The sequence below is a fragment of the Didymosphaeria variabile genome (assembly GCF_027946475.1).
Source record: "Didymosphaeria variabile strain IMI 356815 chromosome Unknown scaffold_7, whole genome shotgun sequence".
Taxonomy (NCBI): domain Eukaryota; kingdom Fungi; phylum Ascomycota; class Dothideomycetes; order Pleosporales; family Didymosphaeriaceae; genus Didymosphaeria; species Didymosphaeria variabile.
In genome coordinates, this window is record NW_026611626.1 from 3,091,596 (window position 1) to 3,105,614 (window position 14,019).

General features: G+C 52.5%; 4 protein-coding genes across 4 annotated transcripts; all 4 read left to right on the forward strand.

The window, feature by feature from the left end:
- Positions 1-1,481: 1,481 nt before the first annotated feature.
- On the forward strand, positions 1,482-3,972 carry N0V89_010186 (uncharacterized protein; the record flags this gene model as incomplete). The annotated part of the gene is made up of 6 exons (XM_056218931.1): positions 1,482-1,751; positions 1,812-2,591; positions 2,651-2,944; positions 2,997-3,335; positions 3,382-3,661; positions 3,713-3,972. The coding sequence occupies 6 exons, from the start codon at positions 1,482-1,484 to the stop codon at positions 3,970-3,972; spliced, it is 2,223 nt and encodes a 740-aa protein (XP_056068196.1).
- Positions 3,973-5,371: 1,399 nt separating this feature from the next.
- On the forward strand, positions 5,372-6,191 carry RCF2 (Replication factor C, subunit RFC4; the record flags this gene model as incomplete). Its single annotated transcript, XM_056218932.1, has 3 exons — positions 5,372-5,412; positions 5,464-5,615; positions 5,674-6,191. The coding sequence occupies 3 exons, from the start codon at positions 5,372-5,374 to the stop codon at positions 6,189-6,191; spliced, it is 711 nt and encodes a 236-aa protein (XP_056068197.1).
- Positions 6,192-9,043: 2,852 nt separating this feature from the next.
- N0V89_010188 (uncharacterized protein) lies at positions 9,044-10,767 on the forward strand (the record flags this gene model as incomplete). Its single annotated transcript, XM_056218933.1, has 2 exons — positions 9,044-9,050; positions 9,650-10,767. 2 exons carry the CDS (start codon positions 9,044-9,046, stop codon positions 10,765-10,767), a joined length of 1,125 nt encoding a protein of 374 aa, XP_056068198.1.
- A 998-nt stretch (positions 10,768-11,765) lies between these two features.
- N0V89_010189 (uncharacterized protein) lies at positions 11,766-12,932 on the forward strand (the record flags this gene model as incomplete). Its single annotated transcript, XM_056218934.1, has 2 exons — positions 11,766-11,772; positions 12,232-12,932. The coding sequence occupies 2 exons, from the start codon at positions 11,766-11,768 to the stop codon at positions 12,930-12,932; spliced, it is 708 nt and encodes a 235-aa protein (XP_056068199.1).
- Between the last annotated feature and the right edge of the window lie 1,087 nt (positions 12,933-14,019).

The following is a 14,019-nucleotide window of genomic DNA, read 5'->3' on the forward strand; positions in this document are numbered from 1 at the left end:
CAAGCGAGAGCAGTAAAAATTAAATCTTACTTTACCTACGCGTAACACTACTGCCCTACACTTCGTAATTACCTACAAGACCGTTGGTAAAGGCCATCTGTCGAAATTGAAAGTCTCGCAGAACCTCACACAGAGGTCGATATCCGAACCGCATATGATAACTTTCTTACACCCCGGTGGCATGGTCTCGTACGCTATGCTCTGCCCACCTGGGGAGAATGCATCTTGTGTTGCAGGACAGGACTCAAGCTTACCCGTTCTTCTAGGATTACATGGTGAGCCAGGGCCCGTTCATCGTTCGCCACCAAGGTACCATCGCAACCACGTATCTCGCTCTTCAGGTTTCCCGCAACCTTCACCAATACTTCCAAGCTGACGCAAACATTGTCTACACCACATCCCGTGACACCATAGCACTTGGTAAGAGAGATATCATCACCATAGCGCTCGGCGACACCACGCCTCCTAGTTTTCACCCAGAATTTCCCGCCCAGCCTTCAGACTCGGGTATCTCGGTCCGCAACAGCAAAGGAACGCATCGATACGGCCGTGAAGGGGAGCCCGTTGTTGCCGCTTTCTTGAGGCCGCTACGCGACGAAAGGCTTGAGCTCGTGGTTTGGGGAAGTGATGAGGAGGCGTTGGCGCAGGCTACGAGGCTTGTACCCATAGTGACTGGCGTTGGACAGACGCAATTTGTTCTCGGGTGAGAGGGCGAGATGGAAGGTTTAGATTGCGCTTGCCTTGAGGTTCTTTGATGGCGAGTGGGAGGTGACGACGTCTTCAGTCGTGTCCAAAGAGACTGTTGTGTTGACGCGAGCACTGGAATATTCGACCAGGACCGTCACTTCGACGCAAACAGCGTAGCAAAGCTGTCTCGTATGTTCTATTGGTATCGTTTGCTCCGATACTGGTCGTTCATGCTGAAGCTCTCGGGGCCCGCCTCGACCGCCGCAGTTCACTGTTCACATTCACCACAACGCGCTCTCCACTCCCACCTCAACCACGCGTCATTGGAGGGAGTGCTCGGACGGTGAAGCGTGACCGTTTGTCGCAAATAGACGCGTCCCTTCGTCGGCGTGAAGCTGCAAAATTGCGTGGTGACGCTCTTGCCGTTGTCGCGCCTGCCCTTCTTGAAAGTTCTCCGCACCTTTGTCCAACTTATCTCTCTCCACCTTCCACCTCTTCTCTACACTCTCTTTTCTTCCTTCCCTTGTATCCCCCGCCGGAGCCTTCGCTCCTTGCACGTTCCTTGCTATCGCCGCTGCCCACTAGGACCGTAAGGCGCAGCCGTCCGCGAGTATTTACGCTTCTATCTGACTTGTTTACCCTCCCCACCCACCGGTTGCTATCTACTCTGGCCATTTACGCCGCAAACCGGGACTTTTCGCAACTGCGTTTCAAATCTTATTTCGAGCTTGATATCTCGGATCTGTCGAATCGAATTTGTCAATCTACGAATACCCGACACTACCGACAGCAACATGAGCTTCAATCTTACCTCGGACGGTTCTCCCACCCCCCGCAAAGCCGTCTCTCGGTTTCCCATGCCCAGTGATCTCAGGCTCGATACTTCTCCAGAGGTACTTGGCTTTGGGCCGGTAGGCACTCGCACTCGTCAACACCCCTCACATTATGTGTGGCCTGGCAGTGCGATGTTGACCTCCAATACGCAGGGTGCGAAGCGTCCGCTAGGCTCATCGAATATGGGCAATCAGATGATGCCGCTGCAGCCAAACATCGATGCTTTTAAGGTAATGACCAAGCACCCTTCTGCAAAAGCTGTTGCCGGATCTCGACGCTGACCATCCTAGAAGATCAAGATCGAACAAGGCAATCATGATGAGGGCTCCGTTGTTGAGACCTTGCTCCAACGCCTCAATGAGCAGCGGTCCTCTCCCAACGACCAGTACGGCTCATCCAACGGCTCTTTCCCATTGACACCGGCCACGGACGAGTACATGAGCGGCACACCCAATACCGAGCCTGACTCGATCATGGTGGAGTCCACAGAGCTGCGGAAGCTCAAGACTGAGCTGCTAGAAGCCCGCAGCGAAGTCGCTCGTATGAACCAGGAGCTTCACAGCACTCACGTCGCCAAGTCCACGGTCGAGCATCTCGGCCAGTCATCGGAGGCCGACTACGCCTACACTGATGAGGTGACTGAGCAAACCCTCACACAGCTACAGAACAAGTTCAATGCAGCAAACCGTAATAACTATGCTTGGGGCAACGAGTCTCGTCCCTTCTACAATGCCGGTGCTCAGCAAGGCTTTTCGAGCATGCAGGCTCCGGCCCGTCCACCCATGCCTCAGCAGCATTACCGCGGTCGAAACAACTTTTTGAACGAGCCTACTCACTTCCCACTTGACCAAGGCTTCCGTGGTAGCAGCAACCCGCCTACCCGCCCTCCGTCTGCTTTCGATCCTCCAATGTACAACCAATACATGGCACCGCCGCAGATGTACACGCCCTACCAGCCCACCCCCATTGGAACTGTCGGACCCGTTGGGCCTATGGGCACTAGACTCTCTCCCGAGGCGTCCGAGTTCAGCGTTAGAGACGTGATGGGCCCGTCGCCCTGGAATTCTCAGGTATGAGTCAACCTAATTCAACGTTACAGCGCTTTCAGCACGTAGCTAATGACTCGCAGCCACCCTCCGATGTTGGCAATGGCTCTCAGTACGTCGCACCCGTCGAGCCGATGAATTATCGCCGTCTGTTGGATCGCAACATGAGCTGCAACTGGAAGTACATCGTGGACAAGATCATCTGCAATAATGATCAACAGGCCTCTATCTTCTTGCAGCAGAAGCTGAAGGTTGGCACTCCAGACCAGAAGTACGAGATCGTCGAGGCAATCATCGCCCAGGCGTATCCTCTCATGGTCAATCGCTTCGGCAACTTCCTTGTGCAGCGCTGCTTCGAGCATGGAACCCCGGAGCAGGTACGAAATTATCTTGGTGACTTCGAGACGCATTACTAACTTGCGTTCGCAGGTCATCGCCATCGCGGGCGCGATCCGTGGAAACACTCTCACGCTGAGCATGGATCCGTTCGGCTGCCACGTGGTGCAGAAGGCCTTCGACTGTGTGCCCGAAGAATATAAAGCCACTATGGTCCATGAGCTTCTTCGACGCATTCCGGAGACCGTCATCCACCGATACGCTTGCCACGTGTGGCAGAAGCTCTTCGAGCTTCGCTGGAGCGACTCCCCTCCTCAGATCATGCGATATGTCAACGAGGCCCTCCGCGGTATGTGGCACGAGGTCGCCCTAGGAGAGACCGGCAGTCTGGTCGTTCAAAACATATTTGAGAACTGCCTCGAAGAAGACAAGGTATAGCAGCGAATAGACGAAGCGATATTAAGCTAACATATTGCAGCGTCCCTGCATCAATGAGGTGCTGGCTAGCATTGACGTGATCTCCCATGGTCAGTTCGGCAATTGGTGCATCCAGCACATCTGCGAACATGGTGCTCCCGCCGATCGTAGCCGCGCTATCGACCACATCCTTCGATTCGCAACCGACTACAGCGTCGACCAGTACGCGTCCAAGGTCATCGAGAAGTGCCTTAAGATTGGCGGCAATGATTTCCTCGACCGCTACCTGGAGAGGGTTTGCGAGGGTCGTCAGGATCGCCCGCGCATGCCGTTGATCGATAGTAAGTAAACCCACCATTACGTTTGGCGATGGAGGTGCTAACGAAGAACAGTCGCCGGTGATCAGTTCGGTAATTACCTGGTCCAATACATCCTCACGAACAGCGGGTCCCATCATCGCGAAGTTGTTGCTTCCCACATCCGTAAGCACATGGTCTCACTCCGTGGTTCAAAGTACGGCTCTCGCGTTGCTATGCTTTGCTGCAACCCGGCTCTTGCGACTCGCCCCGGCCCGCCTGGCGGTCTCATCTCACGCAATTACTCCGGCGTTGGTCGCAATGGAGGTGGCAGCGCCTATGGTGGCTACCGCTGAATGTTGTCTCAACACTGCCAACATATTGGTGGCTGCGAGTATCTCGAACTGGCACCTTTTCCCTAAAATTGACCTAAATGTTGCAGCATACTATCCGTTTGGGTATCGCACGTAGCTATGGATACGCTCGCATTCGCTTGCGTCCTCGATCTCAAAAAGGTATCATGGATATGCCAAAATACGCCTCATGTCGAAAAGATTGATCGAAGCCGTTGGGATACGCAAAATGGTGCATTTCCTACTGTCGATTGGTTTAGCATCGTTACCTGGAAGCAAAATACCTTCACATTTTCTCCTTTGTTTATCACGGCATATCTCCAGTCGGACATGGCTTCCTGCAGGCTCGGCGTGGAGACCGGGCATGTGAGCTAATGGGGTTACTTGACACTTGATGCTTTGTATGCGTATCCTTTCTATTGAGCAAAACCCGACGAAAATGGTTGCATGGATACGAGTTCCACTAGGATGTAGGTATTTTTCGAAATCGATGGCATCCTGGCTATATCTCTTGTCTATTGTGTGTTTCTTGACGTGTGCAATTGATGCGCGAGAACGAACATTCGCGCGACGCGTAGCAACGGCGGAGATTTCAGCCCGAAGTTATGCGAAACTCGGAGATGCTCGGTGTCGCATCGGATCTCACCCGGGTCTCTCTACATGCTACTGGAACATTCAACAAGCAAGGTAGGGCAAAGAGGAGGTTTCGGTAGCATAGAAAGAAGATTTCAACGCGATCTGAGAAAGCAAGGAGCAGCTGGATGCGTCGATGTTTGTGTGGCGGCCCTGCGGCGTGGCTTTAGAATGCCGAGATGCCGCTTCGGCATCCTCAAATTTGCGCCGAGTATTTTGCGGTAAGGTTCCATATTTAGCGACAATTATGGATGCTTATGTGGACGTTTTGCTGATGCAGGGAGGGTGTTGTGTTTTTACGTTTGTGAATTGTGGAGGTGACTGTGTCGTCATTGAAGCTATCCAGAACTGCAGACTGAACAGCTTCGTCTCAAAGTACCAAATATGCAATCGCTAGTAGGCTTTCAAAGTTCGGGGACCAAGCCCAGACAATTTTTGTAAACGGCGAATGCACCCAAGATGTCGCGTGATGGACTGACCGGACTCGTTCGAGCTGTGTTGTGTAAGCCGGGTGGTGCCGCCGACTCTAGGCTCAAGCGCACCAAGCTCGGGACGCTCGGCGACGTCACGATTGAGTATTGTTGCCGTCGCCCTGCCGCCCGCCTGCAGCATTATCTTTTATAAGGTTGCACATCACCCCGAGCCCTACGGCAATCCCTCACTGTGTGCACATATCATACACATCACCTACAGCAGCAGCACACGTGGACGTTGCGCCATTCGATTGAACACCTGAAGACAGCTGCCGGAAGCGAATCCGCCTCACACCATGAAGATTCTTACGAAAGAAGAGGAGCAGGCGCATTATAAGTGAGTCTACAAGTCGAAATGGGAACAAGAACGAAGCTGATCTCTGGGCAGTGCGACTGTCAAGGGTGGAACCATTGGTGGTCTTATCGGTACGGCGATAGGCACTGCTGCGGTCGTGGGCGCAAGCAGAAGATATGCCAGCTTCAGATCGCTCTCGGTACCGTTCCGAGCTTTCCTTGTCACATCCTCGGGCTCCTTCGTCGGTATGTGGTCACTCCTGAAAGCTTGCAATTGAAAAGTGATGTGCTAATGGTGCTATAGCCGTCATCGCTGCCGACCGCGCCTCTAACCAATTCGACATCGAGCACAACCCCGAAAAACAGCGCGAAATCGAGCGCGAGCGCCACCGCGAAGAACTTTACAATGCAAACAAGTCGGCCATGCAGCGCGCGAAGGAATGGGCGTCCGAGAACCGATACCCTCTCCTCTTCGGCTTCTGGGTCGCCTCCATGGCGGGGTCGTGGATTGCTGTGAACCGTAGTCCGATGAGCGCCTCACAGAAGCTTGTCCAAGCGCGTATGTACGCGCAAGGACTGACGCTTTCAGCCCTGCTTGCAAGTTTCGCGTTTGAAGGGAACGATGCTGCGAAGGGCAAGGGAAGATGGGAGACGATTAAGGTGCTGGATCCCAATGATCCAGAACATAAGCATATGATTGAGAAGAAGATACATCACGAGCGGTATGCGGGTGAAGACCAGTGGAGAGGTACGTTTTCTGGATCCTGGGACATGTCATGCTTCGTCATGCTGCGAACCAACGTGCAACGCTCGGCAATATGAACGCCCATATTGGGGATACAGTCGGCTGACAAGTGCTACAGAAATGGTCGAGGCCGAGGAACGACGGATCAACGAGCGCAAGGAGGCTGCGAAGGCGAAGCAGCACGAGACTGAGGCGAAGAAAGAGGGCGAGAAGGCACATAAAAAGGAGGAAAAGACTTCGTCGTAAGACGTTTAGTCTTCGTGGACATCAAGAATTGTCGATATACCTCTACCCTACTACACACGACACGAAGAGTCTCCGTTTCCTTACCATGCGAATGGCGTTTGGGTGGCATGTTCTAGATCAGACGCAAAAATGTATTTCTAGGCTGATGCATGCGTTGTAGATATACGTCGGTTTTGGACGCGCGGTATAGCGTTTCTTTGATATCAAAGTCATTCTCCACAAAGTCGCATTGGCTGATGGGGTTCGAACATATACAGATTTGACGACTTTTGTCCATACCCCATGGTGCCGCCGCAATGTTACTTAGGGCAGTCGCGAGTGATGGTTCGTGGCAGTTGCCTCGCAGACGGTTTTGCGACCTGCGGACCCCTTCTTTCCATTCTTCTTTTCTCTTCCTTCCTTCTCTTCTTCTCTATCATCTTCGGAATTTTCCACTTTTGCCTTCTCTCTGCAGCCGATTCTGCAATTCGACTTGACTAATTAGTGTATCAACGCGGCACGATAAGTCGGATCTCGAGACCTTCGAGTTCTGTCGAGCTGGCTTGAGGGCCCCGGCGCAGCTGCACATGGAGCGTAACGTATCCCGGGTAAGAGGTCCAACAAAAGCCCTCTGTGGACATGGCCAAGGCTGATATACAATTCGGTTCACACGCAATATCGCATGACCAACATTAAAGCTGAGAAGCCCCACAAAGGTCTTTACCTTTTATGAGATTCCACCTGGATGTCTACCTGTTTGGTGATGCCCAGCTCTTTATCAAATGGCCAGACTGTCCCTTTGTCCGTATCGTTTGTCGACACGATTTGTCTTTCGTCGCTGTTGCGTGCAGTGTCCGGCGGTCCACGACGCGCAAGTGTTGCCAATCTGTATGTCATCCGCGTGCGGTCATCGTCCTCTGCGGCTGCATCGTCGTAATCAATCGTATCTTCGAGCTTGACATGTTGGCGAGTGGACGGACTACGGATGCCTCGTTTTGTGCTGCCAATCGTGGCCAACGCTGCACCGCTACCGTTGTAGCCATATCGATAGCCTCCGCTGGTGCCCGCCTTCGTGGTACCAAATATCTTGGAGAAAAAACGTGCCATTGGCTGTCGCAGCACGATCAAACACGCGCAGATTATCCCGAGATTCGCTTCGATCAGAGTCCAGACCCCTCGTTGTATGAAGTTCCAGGTTTGGTCCTTTTGATTGCGCACACTATTCGCAACAGCGGTGACACGGAGTATCGATGTAACTGTAACACTATCGCTGATGTTAACGACCAGTTCAAGTTTGGCACGAAAAGATGACCAAACCCAGACACCGAGGGAGGCACAAGAATCTTGAGGACTTACAAACCACCCAGCAGGAAGACGATATGCAACAGAACTTTCTCTCGCAATCTCAGTTGAAGCTTGGCTACTTCGCGGATTGGCAATGCCAATACAATCACATCCGTCGTTATGTTGATCGCCGCATTTGCTACCCAAAACGCTGAGCTATCGATGCAAGTCCCATCAACGGCTTTGTCCCACGAACGCTCAAGCGGAACGCACTGGAAGATCGTGGCGAAGACTGTTGCAACCCCGGAGCTGATAACAATCGCAAGAGCCCCGAAGCATAGCCATCGGAATCGTTGTGCGATAAAGATGCGCATGTACAGCAGAATGACTGATGTTTTGTTGAGACATACAACGATCTTGTATGGAGTTTGCGCAATCCAGAAAAACTTGAGCGCCCTGACACGCTCTTGCTTGGAGAGATCACCAATGTGCTGTCCGTACCCATACACTACAGCAAGCTGAATAGCTACAGATAGGAAGATGGAGAACGCCTGTACCAGTCAGCCAAGGAGCCGGACAATACCTCCGTACACAGCTCTCTGCTTCCTTCTGACTCACAAGAGATGCTATGATCGCGTAATCGTCTGCCTTAAGTTCGAAGATGCGGACGCGTGTCAGGACTCTGGCGATGACGAAGAGCCCTGCGATCAAGATCATGATTAGAGAGGTCAAGTATAGCTTCCATCCTTGGTTGTCTTCCCCATCGGCTGGGAAACCCATATTGACCGCCATATCGAAACGTGGACCATGCAGATACCGAGGAACTCGAAGAAATTGTATTCAGGACATGCCCTGGGAGAACATGGCTATCCAGGCAGTGAACAGACTCTGAGGCAGTGATGGGCGAGGGCCCTCGAGGGATCCCGCACGACACATTGCTTAATTTCTTGACATCTGCAGGGTCGCAGGGTCGTTTCCGTGCCCCTCCGTTGGAGCTGCAGCACCAAGATCTCGGGACCAAATGCCTCCGGTAGTGCGTTCGGAAACCCAGTACATTCCGTCGTCCTGCCATTATTGGAAAGCGCCGATTTGCCAGCCGCTCGTATTTCTTGGTCGAACCCTGTCGGAGTTTGGTACATAAACGATGCGCGGGTGCGGGACGCGCGCTAAACGTGGTAAGTACCATGAAGGATCACTTCGGTGCAACCTCAAGACGTGCGCGGCACGGCACGACTGAACTCTCAACCATGCCTTATTCGCCGCAATTGCAATCTAAGGCGCCGCCACAATTACGCTGCCCTTGGCTGGAGCCGCGGAGCATACGCCGTGGCCCAGAAGAAAACCATGCCTGCTTCATTGCGAATGCTGCCGTCCGTACCTCCTCCGTCGCTTATCTCTTCTCACCTGCAGCTGCTGCAAGATGCATGGTTTCGCAACAACCGCGGTCTGGCTGTGTGCCTCCAGCCTAGCGCTTGCAGCCCCAGGAACGCATGCATCTTTCAAGACCGTCGAAACAGCGAACGGACGCATTACTGGTCATCGCTCACCGAAGGTTCAAGCTGTATGGGAGTATTTGGGAATCCCGTATGCGCAGCCGCCACTCGGAGACTTGCGCTTCGCGGCACCGCAGAAGTACAAGGCGAACGGTTCGTATAGCGCGGACAATTTCGTAAGTACTCATCCTGCCTCTCGAAAAGCCGGTTAATTGATATTGTGTTGCAGGGATAGTACGTGTATGTTGTAATAGATAGATGAGCACGTTTCTGACCAATCATAGCGACTGTCCTCAACAGGCCGCTACTCAGCCCGCGTTCCCGGGCTTCACGGCTCAAGCGCTGAGGATACTGGCCTACTTTACTGGAGGTGCTGGTACTCAGCGTAGTGAGGATTGTCTGACTCTAAACATCTGGTCCAAGCCAACAGCAAAGTCTTACAAGGCAAATAAACCCGTCTTTGTCTTGTTCCATGGAGGACGTACGGCCACCCCACTCTTCTATTTGCGACCTTACCTGACTTTTGTCAACAGGATTCGCCGGTGGCAATACGAACACTCCGTTCGCGAATGGTCAATACCTTGCTAATGCTGAAGACATTATCGTGGTTTCAGCAAATTACCGTCTGAACGTCTTTGGGTTCCCAGGTGCTCCTGATGCCGATACCAACCTCGGCTTGCGTGACCAGCGTCTTGCTGTAGAATGGCTCCAGAAGAACATCAAAAATTTCGGAGGTGACCCGAAGAAGATTGTCATCGGTGGACAATCATCCGGAGGGGCTGCCGTAGACTGGTGGTCTTATGCCTACAAGCAGAATCCGATTGTCCATGGCCTGGTATCGACTTCTGGAAACGCGTTCAGCTTCCCCATGAATACGCCCGATAAGCAAGTATCGAACTGGTACACTCTCTCCGCTTCCCTCGGATGCGGAAACTCATCTTCATCCGATACCCTCAGCTGCATGCGCAAGCTGCCCTTCGAGACAATCTCTGCAGCCACCTCTAAGATCGCTCCTTCCCCAGGTGGCAGTCCCGTCCGCTCAACCCCTCCTTTCTACCCCATGGTCGACAACCAGACTATCTTTTCCGACTACGTTTCCTTGTCTACATCAGGAAGCTTCGCAAATCTCCCCTACTTTCACGGGCACAATGACCACGAGCAAGGTTACTACGTCATCCCAGCATATGCCCAAGGTCGCAACGTCACCGAGGAACAGGCAGCGCAGTTTCTGCTAGAGTCCTTCGTATGCCCAACCTCCTACGAAGCACGCAATCGCATCAAAGCCAAGGTCCCAACGTGGGTCTACCGCTACTTCGGCGACTGGCCCAACACGCGCCTCTATCCCACGGCCGGAGCCTACCACGGCACGGAACTGCACATGATTCTGGGTGGCTCCGAGGACGCGAGCGGTCTTCCGCAGACGGCAGCGCAGAAGAAGACGGTGAAGCTCTTCCAGCGGGCGCTAGCGGCTTTTGTGGAGGATCCTAAAAAGGGGCTGGAGAGACTTGGGTGGCCGAAGTTCGATCCTGAGAGGAAGAGTTGGGTGGAGATTGCGGTGGGGAATAAGCCGAAGGCGACGTTTGCGAGGCCGGGGAAGTATGATGGGGGGTGTTGGAATGTGACGCTGGGGGCGCTATCGACGTTGTCTTAATACTCTCACTTACAACGTCAGTAATTTTAAATTGATAATACAACTTACGTGAGGTATTCTTATGTTGATTGAGTTCTTGTAGGCGAGGCGTGGTGGACTTTGACTCTCGATGTGAAGTTGTTGGACCACCTGCCTGTAAGAAAGTGGGCTACATGGTGCCTAATGGATCATTGAAAGCTGGAAAGCTAATGATCCTCGAAACACTATTATCAGATTGCTACATATAAGATGAAAGCCGAATGGGCCTAATATGTACGTGTTAAGCGAACGATCAGGTGTTCAATCATTTTTGGCGCCAGAAATTGGTCTCCCAGAGTCTCTTTTCTACGACAATTCCGCCTATGCATCATATGGTGCCTGTCAGCAGACATCAATGTGTATTTATTTTGATTGGTCGACCGACAACATTACAAGGCAGCCACGTGCAGCCACTCAGCGAGTGCGCAGATCCGAGCATGCCTTGTCGTACGTGATGCTTATATTCCCAGCCAACCAACTCCGTCTACTTTGCATTACGCTTCCAGTCCTCCTTCAATGTCGATGAGCTAACCATTATTACACCTGTCAAATAGTAAGTTCGTATGCCCAACCAGTCATCTCGTACGAATGATACAGGCGGCATGTAGCATGCGAGATTCGCATATAGTCTGCACACCTCCCTCTCGACCTTGCAAGCATTCACTTGGGGTGCGAAACATCTTTCATCAATAGAGAAGTGTACCAAAAAGCTGATATCCCCAAGTAGCGCCGCACTGTGCCGCACATCTGACTTCCGTCTTACCTCGCGGCACAGTCCTGCCTCCCCCTCGCTCATATCCAGCCAGCACCCGCACCCGCACCCGCATCCTTCACCTCAAATAATACCCTCAATTTACATTTCGAATACAACTTCTCAGCATCAATAATCGACTCAATGGCTTTGTTCTCGGAAACAAAGGTTTCTCAGCAGCGTGATGATTTGCTGTCTGGTCCTGCGATATCGTTTGAGAAGGCGTATGATGAAGCGTTGGAGAAGAAGGTTTTGCCGTACGTGGATGTTGAATTTAGGGATATAGATTCGGACTAATGATGGGGTTTATTAGCGGGTATGCGCTTGTTGCTGGGGACGCAGACGGCAACATTCTATATTCGAAGGCAGACGGCATCGCGTCACTCAAGGAAGGACCTGAACAACCTTTTCAACTCGACACAATATGCTGGCTGGCCTCTATGACGAAGCTGCTCACATCTGTCGTTTGCCTGCAAGCTGTAGAAGCAGGCATCGTGGAGCTGGACAAACCCGTTTCAGACATACTGCCAGAGGTAGGTAAGTACGGTATCATGACTGACTTCGACGATGAGAAGAACGAGGGGATCTTTGAGCCGCACAAAACTCCGATCACACTTCGGTAAGCCAAATTCCAAGTGTAAAGTCGTCGATAGCCAGACTAACGTACACGAGCCACCTCCTTTCCCACACCTCAGGCTACGAATACGACTGGTTCAACCCCCTCCTCGCAAAATGGCGCCAAAGCCGCGGCGAGCTCCCCTGGACTGGTCCCACCGTCGAAGAAAAGTCCACCCTCCCCCTCCTCTTCGAGCCCGGCACCAGCTTCCGCTACAGCGGCGGCCCCGACTGGGCCGGAAAGCTCCTCGAGCGCCTCACTGGCACCACCCTCGAGAAATTCATGGCTGAGAAGATCTTCACCCCCCTAGCCATCAAAGACATAACCTTCTACCCAAATGACCGCGAAGATATGCTAAACCGCCTCGCAACCGTAAGCACCCTCACCGAAACAGGTGAACCTCCCGCCATAGACGCAGCTACTTTCGACCCCCTCTTCGGCGGAAAAGACTGCCTAGGCGGCGGCGGCGCATACGGCAGTGCGAACGCGTACTTCACCTTCTTACACGCTGTCCTCCGGCGCGACGCTAGACTCCTCACCCCGGCATCCTACGACGAGCTTTTCCGCCCGCAGCTAGATGCTACGTGTAAGAAAGCGTTCAACGCGTACCTCCGCTCGTCGCCGGCACATGCGCAGTATCTAGGGATGAGTCTACCGTCTGAGATAGAGAAGACGTGGAATTTTGCGGGGATGATCTGTGAGGAGGAGGAGGAGGAGGATGCGGGGTGGGACGTACTTTTGGGGTGGGGTGCCGAGTATGTGTTGGGTGAGTTTTCGTGAGCAGCGGGATTGGGATTGGAGTGGTTGCTGACGTGGTGTAGTATATGGATGTGAAGGCTGGGCTTTGTGGTGTGGCGTTTTGTCAGATTTTGCCGCCGATGGTGCCGGGGGTGTTGAGGTTGCATGAGGGGTTTCAGAAGGGGATGTTCGAGAGACATGCTAAGATACATTAGACGGGAGAGTAATGGTTGGGTATAGTCAGTACTTGTGGTTATTGTCTGATTTGTAACCTCCGCGCTGGGGTTGGAAGTCGTGAATGCCTTTAGTAACGTCGACCGTGCTGTTGAGCGAGTTCCTATTTTGTTAACGTTGATTGTACATTCTGAGACACTGGCTACAAGAAGACACTGGCTACAAGAAGACACTGGCTACAAGAAGACACTGGCTACAAGAAGACACTGGCTACAAGAAGACACTTGCGCACAACAGCGTGGAAAATGTTTGTCGCGAAGACCTTTGGATCGTCTTCAAGATAGTCGCGGCTATTCGGTCTGAGGCTATCAGGTATCGCAGTCACAGATGCTCAGGTTATTGGGCTGGATGAATGCATCTATCTGCTCATAACTTATTCCACTTATCTGTCATCACTTTCTTCTCTTCTTCCGCCGTCACGGGACTGAGTCTTCTCACTTGATCAATGACGGAGCAGACGTTCCGCCACGTCTAAGCTGTGGTCAGTTGATGCGATTATCGTTGCTAGCCTTCAGTGCCATTCTAACAGCTCATTGGTTTACATACTGTTTGTACTGCAAGTAAAACCTGTCCTTCGATGTTACGCGACGCAGTCGTAATTTCCAAGCTCAGCCGTGCAACAGTTACCCCGCAGGCTGAGCATGATTGAAAGCAAGATCCTCTTCTCGCCTATTGTTCCTCATTTTTTACGAACTACCATGGAATCTGAAGATAGATCGAAAAAGCTTCATACGCTGGCTGTGCGTTGCAAACCCGCCGTCGCTCGTCCGACGTCCATTAGCATATATCATCCACTCCCGGAAGGCAACTTCTTCAGGATTTTACGGCTCGAGCCAGGATATGCCACAGATCCCCTTCGATGCAAGCTCGAGGTTGTTGCTATAGACGATGTTGT